The sequence below is a fragment of the Neopsephotus bourkii genome, unplaced genomic scaffold (genome assembly GCF_033783945.1).
Source record: "Neopsephotus bourkii isolate Nb327-2 ecotype Australia unplaced genomic scaffold, CSIRO-AGI_Nbou_v1 NB_1675, whole genome shotgun sequence".
Classification (NCBI taxonomy): domain Eukaryota; kingdom Metazoa; phylum Chordata; class Aves; order Psittaciformes; family Psittacidae; genus Neopsephotus; species Neopsephotus bourkii.
In genome coordinates this window covers 53,149-77,296 of record NW_026902149.1, presented here as the reverse complement: position 1 = coordinate 77,296, position 24,148 = coordinate 53,149, and the positions used below count along the sequence as shown (strand labels likewise).

General features: G+C 60.8%; 1 protein-coding gene across 1 annotated transcript; it reads left to right on the top strand.

Annotated features, from left to right (window-relative positions):
* Positions 1-1,412: 1,412 nt before the first annotated feature.
* On the top strand, positions 1,413-24,077 carry ELN (elastin). The gene is made up of 33 exons (XM_061375757.1): positions 1,413-1,590; positions 7,400-7,453; positions 7,918-7,944; positions 8,106-8,138; positions 9,505-9,549; positions 10,115-10,207; positions 10,610-10,669; positions 10,784-10,849; positions 10,940-10,987; positions 12,036-12,107; positions 12,350-12,376; positions 12,572-12,643; positions 15,669-15,695; positions 16,157-16,225; positions 16,501-16,545; positions 16,671-16,754; positions 16,836-16,895; positions 17,739-17,831; positions 17,921-17,971; positions 19,135-19,293; positions 19,374-19,433; positions 19,582-19,773; positions 19,871-19,930; positions 20,384-20,506; positions 20,691-20,744; positions 20,946-21,080; positions 21,264-21,311; positions 21,726-21,767; positions 22,603-22,629; positions 22,900-22,941; positions 23,154-23,183; positions 23,299-23,349; positions 23,486-24,077. The coding sequence occupies exons 1-33, from the start codon at positions 1,512-1,514 to the stop codon at positions 23,533-23,535; spliced, it is 2,178 nt and encodes a 725-aa protein (XP_061231741.1). The 5' UTR covers positions 1,413-1,511; the 3' UTR covers positions 23,536-24,077.
* The last annotated feature ends 71 nt before the right edge of the window (positions 24,078-24,148 follow it).

Genomic DNA, 24,148 nt, shown 5'->3' with positions numbered 1-24,148 from the left:
GGCAAAACTGTGATTTCCACCTCCCAGATTTCCTGCTCTGTAGCCACTGACACTTTCCCTAAAATAAAGTGGGAGCTGAGACAAACCAGACAGCCAGGCTCCGAAAGGACCGTCCTGAGCATGGATTTAGCTCACACTTCTTTAAGTGAGCATTCAGGTTTGGGACCTCTCTTGCAGGCAGAGAGGAACTGACTGGGTGGATTTGCGGATAATCTGCTGCTGATTTCTGTAGCCACAGAAGGAGCATGGGGGGAGCTGCTCACGGAAAGGGGGTTCCGATAGTGCATGTCCTTGCATGTGATCTCATTCCTTGGGTAGTGGGCCGGGGCTCACAGGAACAGAGCACTGGGATGAGCAGTGACTTGGTGCCTGGCAGAGTGGAATCCCCCATGTCAGACCTGAAGTGATGGGCTGCAGCGCCGGAGCATGGCAGTGCCGCAGTGACAAGGGTATTTTGTTCTTGCTTCTCCTTTCCACACACCCCACTCCCCACCCCCATACCTCCCCCGTTTAACGCACTGCCTGCTCCAGCAGCTCACCGGCACTTGTCCAGGGACACCCGGTGGGAAGGGGGACGAGGTGGCCTGTGGGGACGCACGGAGCCTAAATTTGCACCAGCATCTGGTTCTGCACCCAGAGCTGACAGGGGGTTGGAGCCCCTGCGGCCCCAGATGAACTGGTGCTGGAGAGAGTGGAACAGCCCCGCACGGCTACAGGAAACTCCCCGGGCTCTGGAGGTGGCCAGGGGACGCGGTGGTGGGCGCTGCGTGTCCCCAGGACACCCCAGGGTCGGGGCCGGGACGCGGACTCACGCTCCCGGGCCCCAGCCGCAGCTTTTCTCGCGGACCGGCCGGTTCCCGCAGGCATACCCCGCTCGCGCCACCTAACGGCCGTAGCCGGTACTGCCCCGCTGCGCCGGGCACCGGCACCGGCACCGGGACCGTTCCTTCCCCCACTCCCCGGGTGGAGCGGCTCCCCCTTAGCACCTGCCTGCTCTCCGGACATCCCCGTTCCTTCTCACCCCCTTCCGCTCGGTGCCACCCGGGATGTGACCCCCCGGTGTGGGACACACATCCGGAGCGCTACCTCCCCGGTACCACCGGGGACGGAGTGTCCCATCGGCGTGGGCGCAGCGCCCCATTCCCGCTCCCCGGCCCCGCCCCCCGCAGGCTGCCTTGGCAGCTCCCCCCATTCCAGCTTTTTTGGCAGAGGCGACCTCAGATTGGAGAGAGAAATTAAACGAAGAAGAAAAAAAAAAAAAAAGAAAAAGAAAAAGGAAAAAGGGAAAAAAACCTGAGCCAGTCCAATCGGCTGGAGAGGCTGGTGTGTGTTTGCCCTTTCCTCATGACGTAGTGTCCTGTGCCTCTCTCCCCCCGTCTCCCTCTCCTTTTCCCCTCCCTCCTTACACACACTCCCCCCTCCTCTTCCCCTCACATCCTTGGAAGCAACAATTAAGCAGCTCTGCGATAAAATACACAGCCTGCGGGAGCACGAGGGCATTGCTTCAAGAGATGGCAAGGCAGGCAGCTGTACCCCTCCTTCCCGGAGTCCTCCTCCTCTTCTCCATCCTCCCGGCTTCCCAGCAAGGAGGTAAGGAAAGACAAGACTCCTTCCCCTTTTCCCAGCTCCCGCTTTACTCTCCCTCTGCACGGACCCTCCTCGGCTGCTGCCTCCTACGGCCCCCCCAGGCAGCCCCCTCCTGCCCCGGGTGCGTGTCCCCAAGCAGGGACAAGTGCCCCCTGCCCTGCCCTGGCCACCTCCTCGAGGACTTTCTGCCCCCCAACGCACCCGGGTGGGGCAGAATGTCCCCAGGGATGGTGGCGGGGCAGCCCAGGAATGGCATCACTGCGCAAGCACTTGTTGGGAGAAGGCTGCGAGGTTCTATGTCCTAGTGAGAGCCCCTGGGGGCACGAGAGGCTCGGGGGTACAAGAAACTCAAGAGATCCATGAGGCTCAGGGACCCCCAGGCAGGGCGCAGAGCAGGGCAGCCAAGGGTGTTCTCTAAGCGCCCATGGGGCTCACAAGTGCGAGGGGCCCAGGGGAGCTGGCACCGGTCACCCACCCGGTGTGATGTTGTGAGCTGGAGGGGCAGGGGGGGTCAGCGTGTTGCATCCCGCAGCTGACGCGGGCGAGCTGCTGTGCAGTGTGTGGCTGCTTGCACAGCTGGCTTGGCTGGTGCAGCCGCAGAGGGCTTGCCTGAACCCGGGCTCTGAGTGCCAGGGGTGTCCCCTTGCACTGTATCACCAGCGTTGGCTCCATCCACCCGTGCGTTGCACAGGTCATGGCTCACTGGCTGGTGCCTTGGTTGAACAGGGGCTGTGCAGCACCCCAGCACATGCGCATGCACGTGCAGCAAACACGCTGCTGGTGCAGAGAGGGAAAGCCGGCGTGGACTGCACACCCCACCACGCTGTCGGATGCAGCCGGAGCTGCCAGCACAGCAGGTGCTGGCTGGATAGACGGACACTTGTGTCTCGTGGTCAGGCCATGACATGCACAGCGAGTAGCTCTGAGCACTGAGTTTCAGCCGGCTGCGAGGTGAGGACAGCCTGGTTAGGTATGGGACAGCCCCCTCTGGAGACCTCTCCTGCGTCGCACTGTGGAGACTCTGTGATGGGCAGAGCCACCATCAGTGATGGTGTCAGCGCCAAAGTTGCTGCATGAGGCTTCTTGACCAGAGAGGACTGAGGACCAGAGGAGAGGACAGGTCAGGACCTGGTGGTCAGGGGAGGGCAGTGCCAGGGCTGTGTATGGCATTGGGCAGCTGCAGCCTGGGCCACCCCTCGCCACAGGCAGAGCACTTAGGGGTCTGCAGGCAGCAGCTCCATCTGCCCGAGCCCTGCAGCTCCCTGCTCTGCCCTGGTTTGGTGGTGGACTCCAGCCACGGGCTGGTCTGCCTCTGGCTGTGCAGGGAGCACGAACCAGAGGGGTGCCCAGCCATACAGCACCTGTAAAGCTGAGCCACTGTCACTGACTGATCCTGGGTAACTGCTGCTCAGGGTCAAGGTGCTTGATGGGATGCAGCTCAGTAGTGGGCACTCTCCAACATCAGCAGTGATGCTCCATGCTGCTTGCTGCTACAGTGGCTTTGTGCCCCAGGTCTCAAGCAGTGGCCAGCTGGGACTGTCTGTGGAGGACATTGGTCCCCTGGTGACATCCTGCAGCAGTTTCTGAGCAGTTTGTGATTGTTGACTGTGACTCAGCCTCCAGAGGTGTCTGCTGGTTTGGGAAGTAGCTCATAGAGGAGATAGCCATGGCCCGGTGCTGGTGGGGACACCGGAGGATGCTTCCCCATAGAGGAATGAGCAGTGTCTCTGCAGCTTGGTGTGCTGTGTGGCACCAGGCAGGTTCAGACACACCCTTTGCCCTGCCAGCCCTTGTGAACTGTGCTGGGACAGAGGCACAGTCAGTGGCACAGTGTGGGGGGGGGCTACCAACCAGCAGCATCCTCCAGCACCCACTGCCATTGTGGCTCCAAACCAGCCTGGCCGGAGAGGGACACTTGAGAGATCCCAGGGTCAAGGGGAAAAGGGGAAGCCCTGTCTACACTCAAAGCAGTGCTGAGGAGCCGAGTCCCAGGCTTGCAGCAGATGGTGGTACTTGGGAAACTCCCAGTAGCAGGTCAGAATCATCCCCTGCTGCTCTGCACCCTGACAGCAGAGTTGCACTGTGCACCCTGGGGAGGTGTATGGCTGGATCCCATGGGGAACCTGCTGTGTGTTTCCCTAAAGTTGTCAAGTGCAGTGTGTCCCAGCATTTGGAGCGGGGTACCTGTCCCAAAGTGCTTGCTTCCATCCATCCATCCATCCATCCATCCATCCATCCATCCATCCATCCATCCCTTATTGCTTCCCATGGTGGAGTACAGGGCAGAAGGAACCAAGAGGACTCCCAGCCCTGCAGTTCTCTGGGACCACAGGGGGAAGTTTGGGTAGGTGCAGAGTACTGGCATCCCAGCCTGGGTACCATGGGGACACCCAGGGTGCCCAGGGTGCCCCAGGGCCAGATGTGGGACTGGGGTGGTATTTCCCCGTCCCAGCCAGGCACCTCCCCAAGGCACCATCCTACTGGGGCTACTTGCTCTGCAAACAACTTGCAGGGTGCAGCTTGTCTGCCAGCACTCTGAGATGAAAGCTGGAGTCTCAGGGGGCTGCATTGGAGCTAGGCTGTTGGCAGCAGCCTCCCTGCTCTTCCCGAGCTGCTGCCATCAAGCTGGGGCCAGGACGTAGTGCAGCTTCAGCATTGCTTGGACACTGCATATTTCCAAAACCCATTTTCCCAAGAAACAGCAAGCAGTGTTGTGAGGAAAGAGGAGAAATGCTATGGAAATCCCATGAAATATCAGTGGAGGTTGTGTGCTGAGCCTGCCCCAGGAGCCCGCAGACACGGGAAGGGTGGCGAAGTACAAGGTTTGGCTGCACAGTGAGGGTGCGAGCTCACGTCCTGGGGTGGATGCTCCAGCCTGGTCTTGATCATGAAAGCTGTAGAATAGAGAAAACATCTGTACTTGTGGCTTGTAAAGAAAGCTGCAATCAGTGGTGCAGGTAGAAATGGTACAGATGACACTGGCTTGAGAGCGTATCTGCTGGGCGGGTGCTGGGGGCCAGCCCAGTGCTCTGCAGGCTTACAACCAGCCTCGCCTCAGAGACAAGCTGCGAGATAGGAGAAACCCCACTTCCTGGGGTCCCAGCAGGCTGGGACCAGGGGCAGAGGCAGCACAGAGCTCCTCCTGTACTGAGGGGCTGGTGACTCAGTTTGCTCTTCCCAACGTGCCAGAGGAACGCAGGATGGAGAGGTCAAAGAGGGGCATGCTGTGCTGGGGTTATGGGCACTGCCTTCCCACTGGGATGAGCACAGCTCTGCCAGCACCAGCACAGTTCAGAAAAGGGCTTCAAGAGAAGTGCAGAGCAGGCTGTGTTTGGCACCAGAGCGGTCAGAGAGAGCAGCCAGGGGGGAGTAGCCTCTTGCAATGCTCCTGAGTGAAAGCCTTGGCTCCCCAAAGTCTCATGGCATCCCCGTTTCTGCTGTTCTGCTGTCCCCAGCCATCCAGGCTCCTGCCACCTGCTGACATCCTCCACCTACTGATGTGGGCATGGAGAGGGTTGATAAACTGGCACATCCCCTGTAATCCTCCAGAAGGTGCAGACCTGCTGTGAGCCACTGGGATGAGCACAGTGCCTTGGCCATGGTATGGTGTCTGGGGGGAGCAGGACCTCCCGTTCAGGGTCCACAGGAGGGTAACAATGCTGAAGGGTGGGGAATAGCAGCATGGCTGTGGGCAGGGGTCTCCAAGCACCCCAGGAAGGCTGTGAGCCATCCAGCCTTGTCCCAGCTTCCCCAGGGGTAGGAGAGCTCAGCCCAGGTCCCCGGGTGCTTTAGCATCACCCAGCAACAAGGGACCTTACCTTGGCCATGGGGTCTGAGGCATCACCCTGGGGCTGAGCACTGCAGGGACCCTCCTGCTTGGTGGGGGATGGTCACTAGCCCCGGGCATGGGGGTACCCAGATGAATCTTGGCTGGATGCAGCAGGCGGGTGGTGGGGGGCAGGCGGTGTGTGGGTGCTTGGAGTCTGTTTAGAAACAGGCAAGAGGCTGGGTTTTATTTTTCCAAGCTGGGGGGGGGGGGGGGGTTGTGGTGGTTGCGGACAGGGGAGTGTGCAGGGAAAAGAGCGGCTCCAAAACCCCTGGCTGGCAGCTGGGCTGGGCTGGGCTGGGCCATGCCAGAGGCAGGAGCGGCTGGAGCGATGGCCCAGTGCATGTCCCCACCGTTCCAAGAGACATCAGCTGCTCCAGGGCCCGATTTGTCCCCCAGCCCCGGCAGGGCCCTGGGGGTGGTTTTGGGGGGCACAGTACCGTGTGACAGGGCTTGGCACAGGTCCTCCGTTTGTGTCCCAGTGGGTTGGTAGGTGCATGCCTGCTGGTGCGTGTGTCCTGACATCTCCTGCGTGTGCACAGTCTAGCACCCCCTTTGCGCACGTGTGTGTCCTGACACACATGTGGGTGCATCCCGGTGCCTGCTCTCTCTGTGTGGCTGGGCTGAGGTGTCTGTCCTACATGCCCTGGGGACATGTGAGCAGGGTTCAGGGGACACCCTCATCCCTGCTGTGTCACAGCAGGCAGCTGTTGGGGTGAAGCAGGGGGCTATGGGCACAATGAAGGGGGACCCCCCGAGTTTGCACCTCATCTGAAACGGAGATGTGCAGCACAGTGTACCTCTCACCATGGCTGCCAGCTCTACCTGACACCTGTCTGTGCTGTCCCTGGGTACTGTGCAGCTTGTGGTGCATGCACCCAGCTCCTGGGGTGCTTGGGAGGCCACTGTAGCCTTGGAGCAGGACAGCAGGTCCTCAGGTCCCAGCCATGTCACTGCAGGGTCCACAGTGCCATCCAGCCTGAAATCCATCCCCTCTGCCCAGAGCTGAGTTCAGCTTTGCCGCAGGGATGCTGGCCATGGCAGCCCTGCTCTTGCCTCCAGCAACCCCCAGATCCTCCTGCCATCCTCGCTGCAAATCCCACTGCAAACCCCATGGCAGCTGCCCCAGTGCCAAAAACATGCTCCAGCCAAAAGTGGAGCATCCCCCTGCACTGCAACCTCCCTGTGCCCCCAACCCACCTGCAGGCCCTAGCCATGGCCTTGATGGAGCAGAGTGACCACCCATGGGCCCGCTGCCTGATGGTCTGCAGGACACAGCCCTTTGCCAGAGTCCAAACCAGATGGACAGCACTGGGGGGGTTGCCTGAGCACGGGCTCCCCATGCCCTGGAAAGCGATGGGGTGTGGGTGGTTAAATGCTCAGCTCAGCTTCGCAGAGGTGGGCACAGGGGTGCAGGTGGTTTCAGTGGATCATGCCACTGTCCCCCCAAGTCCAGCACCTCAGTACTGTGCCTGAGCTGGCTCTTCCACTGGCAGCAAAGAGGGCAAGGCAGGGCAGGCAGCATGGGCATCGGCAGCCACAGCCAGGCTTGGCTGGAATCAGCATGGCCTGCAGGGTTGAACAGGGACAGCCCCACACCACCATGACATGGCTGGACAGGCACCCCAGAGCCATGTGGAGCCGGAGATGATGGAGACAGCAGTGGCTGTGGTACGGGACAGCAGAGATGGACACCAACCAGAACTGCTTCACAGCAGCCCCATGTCCTTCCTTCCCGTACAGGACCTGCTGCCACCTCCACCAGGATGCCCTCCCCGGCTCCTGGCTGGGGTGCCTCCAAACCCTGTCACCGCTGTCACAGTGGGGAAACTGAGGTGTACAAGCACAGGCAGGGGCCTGCTCTGGGGCTCTGCTTCCCACCTCATCTGCAGGGAGCATCTCCCCATCCAAGGAAGTTCTCCCCCCCCCCCAACAGCCAGACCTGGATCCCTGGGGGGATTTTAATGAGGGTCTCTTCTCTTGCAGGGGTCCCTGGTGCTATCCCAGGAGGGGGAGTTCCCGGAGGAGGCTTTTTCCCAGGTAAGAGGGTCCGGGGGGGGGGGGGGGGGGAGGGTATCACCATGCTTGCAGGGATAGGGCAGGTGCCTGGGGAGCCCTTCGTGCCCGTGAGCCAGCACAGAGGGCTGGGGAGCTGCCAACTGGGAGCAGGGGACATGTGGACAACCTGTACGGCTGCTCAGCACTGGGTGGCTTCCTCACTGCCAGCCTCACAGCACAGGGACAGGGCAGGGTGGCAGTGCCCGCTGCCCAGGACTGGCACTTACAGCCTGCCCAGCCCTGGCCACAGGAGTTGCTCAGAGGTCACAGCCTGTCCCCATTGTTTCCTCCAAAAACCTGGGGACATCCCAGGGGGATGCCCTATCCCCTGGCACCCTTGTGACCCTCTCTGTTTCCCCATGGACACGCCGGGTAGCCTGGCATGGGTGGGTGGGTGAGTGGGGGGTGCTCACTGGGATGGGTGCTAATACTGTTGCTGCTTGCAGGTGCTGGGGTTGGAGGTTTGGGAGCAGGTGAGTCCTGGCACCGCTTTGTCCATGGGGGTGTTGGGATGGGGATCCCCAGCAAAGCTGCTTGTGAGGGGAAGGGCATTCCCATCCTGCACCATATCCCCCCTTTGGGGGATGCTTGGAGGAAGGATGGATCTGATCCCTCTCCACTCGCTCTCCCCTAGGACTCGGAGCTGCAGGAAAACCTCTCAAACCAGGTAAGAAGCCTTTCCCTGGTGCTCTCACCATCGCCAGCCATGCCAGGGGACAAGATATTTCCTGACCCCTGTTGCCTTCATGCTTATTTCACATACCCAAGGGACCCCCTGACCCTGGGGACATCCATGGCCAAGGCACGCAGTACTTTCTGCCCTGCCCTGTTACACTGACCCCTGCCAAGTCCCAGTCTTCCTCCTTGTACGCTGCTTTGGCACACTACCCTGTCCCCTCCCGCTTCTCCAGGCCACCTTTTCAGGGTTCTTGCTGCTTGCAAACCTCTGCCAAAGCTCCTCGGGAAGATGCCAGCTAATGCTTGCCCTGCCCTGCCAGGCGCAGTGCCAGTGGGAAGCTGGCAGCTCTGCTCTTTGTGGCCAAGTAGCTTCTGCTGCGCCTCCCGCAGCCCATGCTGGGGTTTCACTGAGCTAGGAGTAACGGGGTGAGAGGGTGCATCACCAGGAGAGTGAGCAGAGAGGCAGGAGGATGCACAGCCTGAGGGCACAGAGCCTGAGGCATGGTGAGGAAGTGCTGCAACAGGTGCTGAATGTGAAGGGGCAAAGGTGGTGCCAATGGAGGTACCCGGTGCTCATCAAGACCCAGGAAGAGATCACAGTATCATAGAATCCCAGACTGGTTTGCACTGGAAGGGACCTTAAAGCTCATCCAGTCCCAACCCCTGCCACGGGCAGGGACCCCTTCCACTGGAGCAGCTTGCTCCAAGCCCCTGTGTCCAACCTGGCCTTGAGCACTGCCAGGGATGGGGCAGCCACAGCTTCTCTGGGCACCCTGTGCCAGCGCCTCACCCACCAAAGCTCTGCCTGCCCAGGCAGGGGTGCGCAGGGGCACACTGAGCCCCCGGCTCCTGCGCTGGCCAGTCTGCAGGGTGGGAGCGCCAGCCCGAGGCGGGGGCCACAACCTCCATTTGCTCAGATTTCAGCTCATGGAAAGGAAAACAAGGCCCTTTATTTCAGCATAATTAAAACCAAATGTGGGGCGGCCGCGAAGACCCAGCCCCAGCCGCGCAGTGTCCGCGCCCCGAGCCAAAGGCACTGGAATTTGCGCCTAGAGGGAACGAGGGCTTGATTAGCCCCAGATGTTGGAAGGCAGCGCTGGCCGCAGACCGGAGACGGAGGGACTCGTTCCTCAGCCATGAACATTTCAGCTCCATCCCCTCGTGGCCTGGTGGGGCGGGGGCAGGCAAGGCAGAAAGTGATGGGATGGGGAGCCCAGATACTGGCAGCACATTTGCCACCTGTCCTGGTGCCCATCCCTGGCGCACACTCTCATCCTGCGGGGATGGGGCAATGGGACGTTTCTGCTCCTCTGGCCCTGGCCGTTCCCCACAGCTCACCCCACTTCTCTTCCCAGGGGTCGGAGGCCTTGGGGGACTTGGCCCACTCGGCCTACAACCAGGTGAGCACTGACCACCGGCCACCCTTTTCCAGACTGTTCCTGGGTGATGTCCCCACAGACCCACCCTGGAGACAGCAAGGGGCTTTGTCCCAGTACAGTGCACTCCCTTGGTGCCCTGGTGGGTCTTGTCTGGGCTGGGTGCTCTGCACAGACCTGAGGGACTGGCAGCCCCCAACAGGCATCCCTGTGGTCCCACAGCATCATGGCATTGATCCATGGCAGGGTGACCCCAATCAGTGACAGCTGAGGAAGGACCCACAGCAGGGGACCTTGGTGTGTGCAGCAGCCAGTGACACTGCTGTGTGCCCTGGGTGGCTGGCAGAGCTGCTGATGGGTGGGATGCCAATGAGAGCATGTGTTTGGGGGGGATGCAGGGAGAAGCTGGTGCAGGACAGGGCAGTGCCTGCTAACCACCACCTTGCCCAGCCTCACTCCAGCCCCTGGTATCACCCTGCAGCCCTGCATGGCTCATCACCTCCTTTGCCCATTGTGGCAAGCATGGAGGGCAGGACCAGGACACTCCCCTGCTCTCTGGGGATCCTCATGCTGGTTATTCTCCCTGCAGGTGCTGCAGGTGTCTTCCCCGGAGGTGCCTTCCCTGGGGCAGCCTTCCCTGGTGCTGCCTCTGCAGCTGCACTCAAGGCAGCTGCGAAAGCTGGTGAGTGCTGGGGGTGCCCAACAATGCCAGGCAAGGAGACGCTGGGGCTCCTGGTATCCCCTGAGATCCTGGGTTGGAAAAGCTTTCCCTGTGGAGCTGGGGGGATGCAAGTGGGAGGTGCTGGTCTTCTGGGGATCCCTGATAGTTGAGAGGCACTCTGTACATGTTGGTGTGCTGGCAAAGGGGTATTGGCCAAACCCAAGCCCCAAGGAGCAGAGACCACCAAGCCACTGGGTCCTTGTGCCCAGCTCTAGGGGACTCATCCCTGGTACTGCCTTAGAGTATCCCCTTTGTCTCCCAAGAGCTGCCTTTCGCTTGTTCTTTCCTTTGGCATCACTCCGGCCACCCGTAGCCCAGCAGTGGCATCTCACACCGGTTCCTTCCTTTTCCCAATGCCCCCAGGTGCTGGCATTGGGGGCGTGGCTGGAGTTGGTGGTCCTGGTGGCCTCGGGGTCTCTACAGGTAAGGAAACACCCCTCATCCCAAGCATAACTGAGCCTGGGGCAGACCTGTCCCCATGCCTGCCATGGTGTGCAGGAGCAGATGAGGGGCTCAGGGGATGTCTGCTGCCTGCAGGTGCAGTGGTCCCTGGCGTGGTGCAGCCTGGGGTTGGTGCAGCAGTGAAACCCCCGAAAGTACCAGGTAGGTGCATGGCCCCAGAGCTGGGGGCTGGGGGGGGGGGGGGAATGGCTCCTGCCTGGTGCTCATTGCTGCCTTTCTCTTGCCTGGCAGGCGCTGGGATTCCTGGAGCTTTCCCAGGCGGTGTGCTCCCTGGCGCAGGTGAGCAGCACCCCAACCCCCGAGGGGGTCCCCATCTAGTGCCAGCCTTCCTGTTTGAGTCGACAGCCTTGTGGCCAGATGGCCATTGCAGCACATCCCCTGCCTGCCCGGCAGCAGGCTTCCTGCAGCCCCTTGCTGCCTGCATGCTGAACTCCCTCCCTGCCCCATCACTGCTGCCTGTATTTTCCAAACCCTTTCGCCGGGGCCATAGTGACATTTCCACCATGCCAAAGGCGGGGGAACCCAGCATCTCCAGGGGTCTCGTGTCAAGCTCCATGGGAGCAGGTGGCATCAGCACCAGGAGAGGAGCAGGCACAGGCCATGCCAGGACTGGCTTGCCCAGCCAAAGACTGTGTGGAAAGAAGGGGGAAGTAGGGGGAGGAGGAGGAGGAATTCCTCACTGCAAAGTAATTTGAGGGAGGAAAACTTGTGAAAACAAGATGTTTCAGCATTGTCAGAAGAACTGTGTTGCTGGTCAGGAATGTCTTTTCCATGTCTGAAAATGCAAGAGTTATAATGAAAGACATTTGTGAAAGGGGGGAAAAAAACAAACACACACCACCAACAAAAAAAAAACAAACCCCAAAGCCCAAACCCCAACCCAAGTGACTGCAAGGCCAAAGCACTGCCTGTTGCCCCTGGAGGGCTGGGGCTTCCTGCTCCCCAAAGAGCTCCAGCTTGCACAAAGGCACTGCAAATCACTGGGCAGTGAGCAATGCCCAGGCTTGGCTATACCACGGCATGGGCTAGTGCTTTGCTGTCATGAGTGGGACCTTCTCACAGGTGCCATGTACCCTGCAGGCACCTTGAGCTCCTGTCCAGGCAGCCTGGCCCCACAGAGGAAAGGCAACACCAGGGCTGGAGCAAACCCTTCCTTGGCAGCTCTGCCCCGCGGCTGGCACGGGGGGTGCAGCAAGCCCTTAGTGTATGGGGGTGCCCTGTCTCAGGGTACAAGGGTTGGTGCTGAGCCAGTGGATGAGTAGCAAGGGTTTGGGAGCTGGGGGGAGAGGTCTTGGGTATGAGCAATGCTCTCTGGTCTCTGCCACAGGCATCCGCTTCCCTGGCGTTGGGGTGCTGCCCGGGGTACCCACTGGTGCTGGAGTCAAGCCAAAAGGTCCAGGTAAGTTCCCTAGACCGCCTGGGGACACTGGGGTGGAGGGGGGGTTCAGGGCTGGCTCCAGCTCTGCCTTCATCCCCATCCTGCCAGGGCTGGCTCCAGCCCATCATTTGGGTCACAGCCCCACAGGGCACGTGGGCAAATGAAGCCAACCTTTGGCTGAGCCTATGTAACCCATGCAGACTAGTTTGGACCACAAGGAACAGCCCAGATGCTTACATGGGTGCTTTTGTGTTTCTGCCTAGGAGCAGGAGCCTTTGCAGGAATCCCTGGTGAGTGTCCCGTCTGTCTCTCCTATCCTTCTCTTCCTTCCCAAGCCTATTCATCACAGCCATGGCCTCCCCATGCCAGAAGATGCCTCAGGGCTTCCTGAGCCACCCGCTCTCCTCTCCAAGGGTGCCTGGGGCACTCCCCTCTTGCAGTGACTGGTGCGGGCTCCAGGTGAGAGTCTGCTGTTGGCTTTGCAGGACTAGGAGGTTTTGGAGGTCAGCAGCCCGGTGTCCCCCTGGGGTATCCCATCAAAGCTCCTAAGCTCCCAGGTAAGCTGCCACAGCCAAAGGGACTAGGGGTGATAGACCCCACAGCAGTGCCAGGAGGACCCGCCGTTCCCCAGGGCTGAGCCCGGTGCTTCCAGGTCCCCTGGACCTGCTGCTGGTGGTGGCTCTGGGACAGCAGGATAGAGCAAGGGGCAGGTGAGTCCAGCAGCAGCTCCTGCCTGTGAGCAGCTTCTTGGATCCTGCCGCTGGTCTTGCCGCAGCCCATAAGGATGATGCTGTGCCTCTCTGTGGTTGTTCTAAGGTAGGAAGGAGCATGGTCTGGGGACGTGCTTTGGGGTAGACCACCCCAGGCTGTCCTTGGCATGAGACACGGCCCTTGCAGGAGCTGCCTGCTTCCTGTGGCTTGTGGGGTTGCACCAGGTATCACTGAGCATTCACCTGGGCTGAATATCCTGGCTTGAGGAGCTCTAGCCAAGGCCACCAGCAGCAGGCAGGTGGTGGAGATGGAGCTCCAGGAAGGTCTCACCCCCCACTGCCCACCCAGGTGAGGATCAGCTCCAGCCCAGGGAAACCTGTGGGTGCTCAGCCCCCATGTGGGGCTGCTCCAGGAACCTTCAACTCCCAGCCCTGGGGTGGGTGCCAGCTCTGCCTGTCCCCAGGCAGCCATGCCCAGGCAAGGACAGTGGAGAACAGGCAGTCCCAGGCAGCCAGCACCAGCTGCTGTGCCCTGCAAGGGCCATGCTGCCAGCTTACTGGTCCCAAGATCATTGCCAAGGAGGGGATGCTCTTGGGACCAATAAGCTGGCAGCATGGCCCCTGGAGGGCACAACACCCAGGGCTGGCTGGGACCAATAAGCATAAGATCTGGGCAGCCAGATCTGGGCAGGCACCTGCATCCCTGGGGTGCTCAGTAGAGCCGTGGGCATTTTCCCACTGGCCAAAACAAGTTGGTGCAGGCAGGAAAGCCTTGGTGGGGGGAGCCCATCCGTAGGGAGCGGGTTCCATCCTGGCTCGGGTGCCGGCCCTGGCGGCTCTGCCGACTTCCCCCTGCTGGGGCCCATCACCGCAAACGGCAGCAGAAATACTTGGCCTTCTCTGGTTTCCTCCTGCCGAGGCAGTTACACTCCTCGGTGCGACTCGGCCTTGCTGCCATCGGATACCGCCTGGCTCTGGCCGCAGCCCGGCCCCAGACTGCCTTTCATGGGGTGCCTGGTGCGGAGAGCAAACCGCCGGTGCATGGCGCAGCCGTGCCTGGCTCCATCCTGCTGCAGCCCTGCCAGGGGCCTGCAGCCCAGCCTGGTGCAGCTGCAGGCTGACCCGCTTCACGGGGAGCCTTTGTGAAATAAACCAGGGGAGATCACTCATCCCCCTGGCCAGGGAGCCCCATCAGCGCATCACATCTCTCATGGGGACCAGCAGGACAGTGGTGGTGTCCCCAGCTGTGGTTTCAGCTGCTGGGTGCTACCAGGTGCCCCAGTCCTTCCCAGGACACTGGGGGATGCCAGTTTGCCACCTCTGAGGGCTCAGGACTGGCAGCATTGGGACACTGGGCTGGCTGGCACCCTTCGATGGTGCAGACAGATGCAGGGGCTGCCACACATCCCCATGTCCCCTGTGCTGTGTCCCAGCTGAGTTGAGATGGGATGAGGGGACAATGGGGAAAACAGCATTTTCAGTGGATAGTCTCCTTTTTGGATTATTTGCTACAAATGCTCTAGCCAGCTCCTGCTCTGTGCTGTCCCCACTTAACAGGCAGCCCCAAGGCCAGCCTGCTCACTGGGGGCTCAGCCTGAAGCTGTGGCTGAAATCAGGGTCCCACCTCATGCCATAGGGATGGGGACTGCTCCCCACTACTCAGCCATGCTGGGATGGCACTGATTAGTGCAAAGCCCTTTTCATGCCAGCCAGTGTGCCCATTAACCCTAAGCCCCCCCCAGCAGTGCTGGTGCAGGAAGGGTGCAGACAGCCCTGGGGTGGGGACTGCTCTCACATTTGGCTGGGGGTGGTGGGGAGCTGAACTTGGACCCGGCAAAACCCTTGGAGACTCTTGACCCTTGGAGTCACCTCCACATGTGTCACCCAGTGCTGGACCTTCCCGCAGCTTTGGGGTGAGTGAGGCACTTAAGAGGATTGTGTAAGGGAGGTTGCCAAGGTGGGGGACACGCAGCACAACTCACAGCTACTACAGCCTGGAAAGCATCTGCCTCTGTGCTGGCATGGGACATGATGGGACAGCCTGGCAGGATGGAGGGAAATCTGGAACCACATGCTTGCTGGCTGTAGGGGACAGTGTCCCACACTCAAAGAGACACTTTGCCATTTGCAATACTGTCCTGGCTGCAGACAGCTGCCTCCCTCCTATCCCAAAAACCCCTCAGCAGGAAGGCTTTGTGTGTGAGACACCCTCCACCCTGTATGCTGCTTGAGGTGTCCCTGCTGGGGATGTGGCAGCCCATCACTCCTCCTCAGGCCAGTGCCAGCTGTAATGGGAGCTTGGTGCTGCCCATCCCAAGCACACATTCCCCACTGAGTCATGGGCATCCCTGTGCCATCCTGAGCAGTGGGATCATGCTCTTTCAAAAGGAGACCTTTCCCTGGCTGCAACACTGCTGCTCATAATCCCTCCCTGTCCCTTCACACCGACCTCCTAAAGAGGTCACGTTTCAGCAGAGGCTCCCAAACCGTCATTCCAGTTAAACCCTTTCATTTGGAGCTGGCCATGGTGCAGGCAGCTGGGTACAGCTCTTGCCGCAGGGCTCCAGGGGGACCCCCTGCCTAAGTGGGATCATAGAAGGCTCCTGCAAAACTGGCTCTGAATGGCACAGCCTTGGCCCCTGATAGTGAGTGGCTGTTCTTAGAGATGCTGCTTCCAAGGTGATGGAGAAAAGCATCTCCTGGCCTGGCTTCATAATGGGAGTTGTATCCTGGAGGATTTACTATCCTGATGGAAGATGCCCCAAGGGCTGGTGCTGCAGAACTGGCTGGCAGAGAGGGGCTACACCGCGGGGCAGAGGGGTCACAGCCACCGGCAGACAAGTGCTAACCTGCCACCTTCTCTCCTCTCCAGGTGGCTATGGATTGCCCTACAGTACTGGTAAGCTGCCCTATGGTGAGTGCTTGTAGCCCTCACTCCGCGGTCATAGTTCTTCAAAGCCCCACTGGCTGCCACCATGGCTTTGTGGTCACCAACCCTCTGGGTGGTATGAGGAGCCTCCTGCTCCCAGGCTGAGGTGGTCCCTCCGGGGACCTGTGCCTTGCCCTGCTGGGCTACCTGTGGACCCAGCTGGGGGAAGCCCAGCTCTCCTGGCATTCCATGGCATGGGGGACACTGGCAGTGGTCAGCTGGCTCTGCCAGGATACGTCTTGAGCTGCAGGCAGCTCCAGGCAGGGATGTTAGAACTGACATCTCAGCTGCAGTGGAGCAGGTTCCAGCACATCACCCACATCCCTGGGCACCGAAGGCAGGGAAGTCCTTTGGGCTGAGGGAGCTGTTTCATAGCCCACTTCCTAGGGCCAGTGCCTGACTCAGCTTTGCCTTTCTGTTTGTGATTGCAGGCTTCGGGCCAGGCGGGATAGGAGCTGGCATCGGGGCAGGAGGAAAGGCAGGGTACCCCACCGGGACAGGTATGCTCCCTTTCCAGGCAGCCCTGGGGTGGGGGGCTGGCATGGCCATGGTGGGGGAACTGGGCACCCAGTCACTTTGCTGGTGCTTAGAGAGGGCGTTGGGCTCTGCCAGTGACAGTGTCACCCCAGGCACAGCCTGGAGGGATCCATCACCTCCCAAAGGAGAGCGGGTTGGGTGCTAACAGGAGGGGCTAGTCCCCAAAGTCCCTATGGAGTGGGGGAGCTGAGGTGGGAATGGTCTTGGGAACTTAGTGGCTGCCCATGTCCTTCCCCAGGAGTTGGAGCGCAGGCAGCAGCAGCGAAAGCAGCAGCAAAATATGGTGAGTCACCCTCCGAGGGCACATCCATCACTCCTCTCCCCAGTGGGGCTCCCTCCCTCCCAGGCCTGGGGGATGCTGGTGGTGTCCCTGCATCATCAAGCTGACAGTCCCCTTCTCTGTGGCAGGAGCTGGTGTCCTGCCTGGGGCTGGCGGCATCCCAGGAGTCGGTGGAGTGGTACCGGGTGCTGGTGTTGTTCCAGGGGTTGGAGGTGAGGCAATGCAGGTCCTGGGGCTCCCTGGGTCACCTCCACCCATCCCACACCCCTGACTCTCTCCCACTACCCCAGCAGTTGGAGGTCCCGCAGCGGCAGCGGCAGCAGCGAAGGCAGCAGCAAAGGCAGGAGCTTTTGGTGAGTTCCCCACTGTCAGGGACGGATCCTGCTGCTGCCTGCGCGGCCATGCACTGGCGCCAGGGCTGCTCGGGTTCACAGCCAGCCCCACCACCCCCTGTGCCATCTCCTGGGATGCTCTCCCAGGCACAGACCCCTGCCGTGGCTCCAGGGCTGCTTGTTAGATCTCAGGCGAGGTGAAGCCACTGTGCTGAGCCAGAGGCCTTTGCTGGTGGAAGGCGAAAGCTGGTGAAACCTCCCCCAGGGCTGCAGAGGTGCTTGGCCCCTTTGGGGGCAGGCTCCAGAAGCCTGCTGGGAGAGCACAGCTTGGGCTTCGGAAAGCCTGGGTTACAAAACACAGCTTTTCTTGCTGCCTGAAACAGTGCAGTGTCCCCCCATCAGCCATGGTTTCTCCACAAGAGATACGGTTTTGCTCTGAGAGGTCGGGACAGGCGTACTCTGTAATGAGTCACTAATTGTGAGCAGAGACATACCTGGTGATGCAGAGCTCATGTTCACTATTTGCATTATTGGCTGCTTTGTGGGGGGAAACTGAGCAGCAAACTGCTCATTCCAATGCATCCAGAAGAAACATGTCAGCCCTGAGAGCAGCTGGGATTTATAACCATGGCCATGGGGGACCCTGGAAGTCGCCAAGCTCCTGGGTGGTCTTGTGGGCTCCAGACCCTGGGTTGGTTGTAGGAAGCTGGGAATCCCAATCCTGGGCACATCCCAGGTCCCCTGAGCAGCTGAGGTGCTCAAAGCCAGGTGCCCCAGAGCCTCCTGTGACACCAGGAGAGATCATATCCACACCAGTGGCAGGGGGTGTTTTGGGGGGTGTCTGACAGCTCTGCTTTCCTCCAGGTCCAGGGGTTGGTGGTGTCCCTGGCCTTGTGCCTGGCGTTGGTGGCGTCCCCGGCTTGGTGCCTGGCGTCGGAGGTGTCCCCGGGGTGGCAGGTGACTGTCCCCAGGAGCCCTGTACCCATCACCCGGCTCTGCAGGTTGTGAGGGCTGGTGGCTGAGGGCCCTTCTCTCCCTTATTCCAGGAGTCGGGGGGCCGGCAGCAGCAGCAGCGGCAGCAAAGGCAGCTAAGTACGGTACGTGCTGCATGGTGCAGGGAGCTCCCAGCAGCTCCCCGGGGACCCTGCTGACCCTCTCCACCCTGGCTCTCTGGGTCAGCCTGGTGCCTGCAGGCTCAGCCTCGCTGCCTGGGTGGGCAGACATCCCAGGGTCACCTTCCAAACACCTGGTGAGATCTAGCAAGTGCATCCAACCTGGCTAGCAAAACCCAGGCACTCAGCAGTCATAACCTCTCCCAAGGGAGCTCCAGCAAGCAGGATCCCAGAGGGGATGAGGGATTTGGCAAGGTAACAGGGAAGCTGTGAGCCCAGGCACAGAGAGGAAGCAAAGCATCCCCAAAGCTCCACATAGGGGTGGCGGATCCCTATGCTGCTCCAAAAGGCAGTGCCAGAGGTCACATGGCTGGGTCCCAGGACCTTCTCCTGCATCATCACTGCAGAGCCCTGTGAGTCCCCTTGGAGCAGCCATGCTCAACGGCAGCTTTCACAGAATCATAGGATAGTGGTGGAAGGAACCTTAAAAATCATCTAGTTCCATTGCTGGCCATTGCTTCCATTTCTCTTCTGCATCATGTACAAAAAAAATCCTGCCACGTGCCCAGGGAAGGATGGGATTTAGGGAGATACTTGGCAGTGACAAGTTAATGGGAATGTGTTCTGCGCTGGGTGCCAGGCATGGGCTGAGCAGGAGCCCACGACACCAGCCCCTCCATCAGCCCTTCCAGAAGTGATGCATTGCCTGTCCCTGTGGCAGTAATGAGTGCCAGTGGCCCCAGGACTGTCACTGCCCTGGGAGACTTCCCAGTCTGGCCAGTGTGCAGGGCACCCAGCCCTTCCCAGCAGCTACTGGGGGCTACCAGCCACATCTCCTATGTGGCTTGTTTGGCTGCAAGGCTTGATGTCCCCATGATGAGGACCATCTGGAGCCCCCCATGATGATGGATCATCACAGTCCCCTGTGCTGGTAACTTCCCAGCCACTCTTTGACAACAGCAGATTTACCATCCTCACTGGGGCCTCTTGGCACAAATGGGACCAGTCCTGCCCTTACAGCACTGTGGATGAGGTGGTGGGGTGCTCTTCCCACCACAGCATGACAATGAGAGCAGACCTATGACAAGGTCCCACCTTTCAACTGTTGCTGCAATGAGATCTAGCTCCCCCTCTCCCATTGCCTGCAGGAGCTGGCGTTGGTGTTCCTGGCATTGGTGGTGTTCCTGGTGTCCCTGGTGTCCCTGGTGTCCCTGGTGTCCCTGGTGTCCCTGGCGTCCCTGGTGTGCCTGGCGTGCCCGGCGTGCCCGGTGTGGCTGGGGTTCCTGGCGTGGTGCCTGGTATTGGAGGTGAGCAGATGGGCTGGCACTAGCTGATGGGTGGTGCTGGCCTCGCTGGTCCCATGACTCTCTTCCTTCTCTCAATGCAGTGGGTGCCCCAGAAGCTGCTGCGGCCGCAGCGAAGGCTGCAGCGAAAGCCGCAGCATTTGGTGAGTGACCATCATCCTTCCCCAGGGAAAGAGGAGGAACAAGGGGTGCTCACAACAAGCAGAATGGGGGGCACCTCCAGCACTGCGGGTGGCAGGAGGCCAGTGCATACTGAGCCTGCTCAGCCACATCCTGAACCTCTCTCTGCAGGTGCAGGGCGTGTGCCTGGTGTCGGTGTCCCTGGTGTCGGTGTCCCTGGTGTCGGTGTCCCTGGTGTCCCTGGTGTCGGTGTCCCTGGTGTCGGTGTCCCTGGTGTCGGTGTGCCCGGTGTCGGTGTGCCTGGAGTTGGTGTCCCTGGAGTTGGTGTGCCCGGTCTGGTGCCTGGGGTCGGAGCTGTACCAGGTGAGATGGTGTCTAAGGGGTGCTTGGCATGTCTCCAGAGGCTGAAGAGTGCTGATGTGACCCCATCACTGCTCCTCATGCTTTCCCTCTCCCCCAGGAGTCGGAGCCCCAGCAGCTGCCGCTGCTGCCAAAGCAGCCGCCAAAGCAGCCAAGTATGGTAAGATGGGATCTCTCCAGGGTTATCCCACATGTCCTGTCTCCTGTCACTTCCTCACCCCAGGTTACTGTCTTTGTTGGGGTTGAGGCCCAGCACCGAACAGGGTCCCTGTTGATCGGGATGAGGGATGAGCTCTCCTCAGGGATGAGGAGATGAGGATGTGGGATGAGGTCCTGGCTGTGTCAGGGGGTGCTCTCCAGAGAGCTGGTCTGCATGAAGGTTCCTAGATTCACCATCCTTACACCTCATACATTAGTCCTTCCACCCTCCCTTCTACTCACCCATCCACACCACCAGCCAGGCAGACAACCACCTCAGTATCCTTCTGTCCACTCATCTGTCTATCCGTGTGCCCAGCCCAGCCTGCCATGGCTTTTTCAGCCAGTTCCTTCCACCACCTCTCTTCCTGAGCTCCTCTTCCGCCACCCCTCTTCCTTCCCTCTCTCCCTGCAGGAGCAGGTGCTCTGGCTCCTGGTGTGGGTGGACTTGCGCCTGGTGTAGGTGGACTGGCTCCCGGTGTAGGTGGCCTTGCTCCTGGAGTTGGTGGCCTGGTCCCCGGTGTTGCAGGTGTCCCAGGTGAGGAGGAGGATGGCAGGTGATGGTGGCAGCCTGGCTGCTAGGTCTGGGGAGGAGAGGCACAAGGAGGACCTCGGTGGTCTCCGTCAACTCATGGCCACTCCTTGGAGGGATGGGCTCTACCCAGCATTGCTGGAGAGGATGCCCCCAGGGACTCTAATGCCCTCTTGATGTCTCTGCTCAGGGGTCGGAGTTCCAGCTGCAGCAGCCAAAGCAGCAGCGAAGGCAGCCAAATTTGGTGAGTTGGCCAGAGGAGCCCATCACTGGCAGCTCTCCCCACTTGGTGGGCAGCCAGGCTCTCCCCAAGCCCTGCTGTGGCACAGCCTGGCCCCGGGGGAGCCCGGAGGCTTCTGGGTGGGCACCGCATGTTGAGCAGATCATGGGAGCATGGGGATCACATGGTGACCTCCCCACGCCACCTCACCCCCTCTCTCTGCAGGTGCCGGCGTTGGAGGGGTGCCTGGTGCAGTGCCTGGTGTTGCTGGGGTGCCAGGAGTGACGCCTGGTGTCGGTGGCGTGCCTGGGCTAGTGCCGGGTGTGGGGGTACCTGGTACTGGCATCCTCCCCGGGGCAGGTACGTGCTTCCTCACACCCCCATGGGGACCTGCCTGCGGGCAGGGGTGGCCAAGGATGCTAAAAGCCACTAAGTTACATTGCAGGGTGGTCTGGGGGGATGCAGGCAGGATGAGGGATGGTGGCATGTGGGAGGGGCACAGGGGTGACCATCCTGACTGTGGTGTCCTCATTTTCTTTGCAGGCATCCCCCAATTAGGGGTGCAGCCTGGTGCTAAACCTCCGAAATTGGGTAGGTATCTTTGCTGCCCTGCCCCAGGGTCCACCTCAGACAGTCACTGGGCACCCTTCTCATGTGGCCATTCAGGGTGCTGTCCTCACTTTGTGCACCCTGGTGCCACAGCAGAAGGTGGCCCAGGCATTGGAAGTGGCATGCTGTCACCTATGGGTGCAACGTGCCATCTGTGCCCCCTCCCCTGGACTCACTAGGGACATTTTCCCCCTCCTCTGCACTGCTTGCAGTGATGCATTACACAGGAGTGAGCCCCCTCCAGGTCTTCTTGCGCTGGGTACTGTGATATGGGTGTTGGGGACACCTAGGATGGGTGTTAGGGCCATCTCAGTGAGTTTAGCACTGTCTGGGGTGCCCAGAGTTGTGGGTGCTGGGCTGTTGGGGGACAGTGAGTTAATGGTGTCTTTCTGGCAGGTGTTCCTGGGGTTGGAGTCCCAGGGATCAGCGGTGTCCCAGGTAGGTGCTAGCAGGAGCTGAACCCAGGCAGTGAGGATGTGGAGGCAGGGGGATGTCCCCCCCAGAGGGATAAGAGTGGAGGGATGCTTCCCGAGGGCATGGGTGGCTGTCTGATGAAGGACAGGCACACGTCAGGCTAGGCCTGTCCCTGCTGGCACTCACTCAGGGTCCCCGTCATAGGTGGCCTTGGAGTCGGTGGCCTTGGAGCTGGCGGCCTCGGAGTTGGTGGGCTTGGTGCTGGTGAGTGATGCTGGCCCCTGGCATCAGGGCTCTGCAGGGCTGGGGTGCGGGGACAGGAGCAGCAGCAGCATGCTGGCAGACTGCTGGAAAGGGAAGGGTTTGTATGGGATGCAGGGCTTGCAGGGTCACTTTTGTCCCCCCTGGGTCACACCACACACAGTCACTGTGCCCTGTGCCCCATCTTGTGTCTGCTGCCTGCCCTGCTCCCAGGCATCAGAAAGGAATGCTATCACCAAGCAGGTACCAAGGGCCATACCACCAGTGTTGCCATTGCATGGGGACAGGGGCTGGCACTGCACCATGTCCCCAGTATGCAGAGATACGCCAATATGCCGGTCCCTGCCCGGCAACCCTCTGGTCTCATAGCAGGGTCTGGCTGCACCATAGCAGCAGGGAGCCCCAGTGAGGGCTGCACTGATGCCCTTCTCTGACACAGGGCTCTTGTACCCAGGAGCTGCTGGGAAACCTCCCAAGCCAGGTAAGGAACAGGAGCTGCTCTGGCCAGGGGGGGTTAAAGTGTGACCCTCATCTCTGTCCCCATCCCCACCCTTGTCCCTACACTCCCTGCCCTCATCAGGGTTCTCTCATCCCACAGGTTTTGGTGTTGGGGGGCTGCAGCCAGGTGAGTGCCCATGTTTGGGGCTGGGGTGGGAGTATGTCCCCTGCCACATCACACTTGTCCCCACTTGCTGTCTTCACCTGCTGCCATCCCCTGCTGGGCACAATACTGCCTGGGAGAGCACCCCAAACCCAGACAGGTGCCATGGTGGGGATAGGGGCTTTTGTAGCTGCTTCCGTCCCTCCAAGTGACCCCAGCCAGGGTGCCCCAACCAGGCAAGGCTGGGGTGGCACTGCTGTCATAACCTGCCACTGGCTATTGCTTTTTCCCCAGGGGTTGGAGTTCCCGGCTTCGGTGTGTCACCGATCCTTCCAGGTACCATCCCCAGCTCTGTGCCTCGGCACCTGCCAGGGCACATTTCGGTGACGGCTCACGGGGACACGCACAGCCCACAGAGCAGGGGGACATGGACACAGACTGGGGAGGGATGCTGGGTGCTGGACTGAGCTGGGCGCGCTTGGCTGGGGGGTGTGGGTCAGAGCAATAGGGGTGCCTGGTGGATGCTGAGGGCTCCACTCTCCTTCCAGGTGGGGTTGCCGGTCAGCTGGGATTCGGTGGTGAGTGTCCATCCCCCATATGGGGTATTTTTAGGGTGGAAGGGGTGTACCTATCCCCTGCACCCAGCAGCCGAGTGGGGTGGAGGTCCCACTCACCCCATTCTCCCCCCTGCAGGGAAGCCCCCCAAGACCTATGGAGGAGCCCTCGGTGCCCTGGGCTTTAGAGGTGAGCGCTGCCACTGGTGACCCCCACCACGATGGGGCCGGCTCCTGCACCCGTGCCCTTCCCCGCCCCCGGGGTTGAAGGGTGCAGAGGAAGCCTCATCCTGCTCACATACCCATACACCCCCCCCCCCCCCAAGGCGGCGTGGGCTGCGCACAAGGGAAGTACTGCGGAAGGAAGCGGAAGTAACCGGACGTCATCACCCATGACCTCATGAACTTTGGTGCTACTGCATGGTCCAGAATGTAAATCCCAAGCAAAGCTGAGACACCCCCCCCCCCCCCAAAACCCCGGACCCAACGTTCCCAGGAGGGGCCCCGTGCCTCCGGCTGCGCTTGTCCCACCCTCAGCCCCTCCATCCCGGCGGGGAGCACGGAATAAACTGCGGCGAGCAGCCGTTCCCCTTGGTGCTATTGCTCCCTGCGGATTTGGGGGGGTGTTGGGGTGTCGCCACCCTGCCAGCCTCAGACCTGACCCCGGAGGGGGTAGGGCAGGATGAGGGGCACCTCACATTGGAGGGAGGGAGGGAAGGGGGTCCCAGCAGCGGGGAGCTGCTCGGGGAGGGATGTCCCTGACAGCCCTGGGCTCCCCCCGGTCCCCGCGCTCCGGGGGGGCCGCGGGCAGGAGGGGCTCTGTCCCTTCATGTTACCCACTTTGCTATAACCGGGTGGGACGCCCTATGCAGAGGAACTAATTTCCGACAGACTAATAAAGGACAAGTTTTTAAATGACTCTGACTCTGTCCTGTGTCCTAGTTCCCCTCCCTGTGGTGGTGGCAGTGACGGATGCCACTGCCCCATCT

Bases quoted from the DNA above. Each gene is read 5' to 3' on its own strand.
- ELN (XM_061375757.1), top strand. From the start codon at position 1,512: ATGGCAAGGCAGGCAGCTGTACCCCTCCTTCCCGGAGTCCTCCTCCTC. The intron at 17,832-17,920 runs GTGACTGTCCCC...CCCTTATTCCAG, and splicing joins AGGTGTCCCCGGGGTGGCAG to GAGTCGGGGGGCCGGCAGCA. The intron at 22,630-22,899 runs GTGAGTGCCCAT...CTTTTTCCCCAG, and splicing joins TGTTGGGGGGCTGCAGCCAG to GGGTTGGAGTTCCCGGCTTC.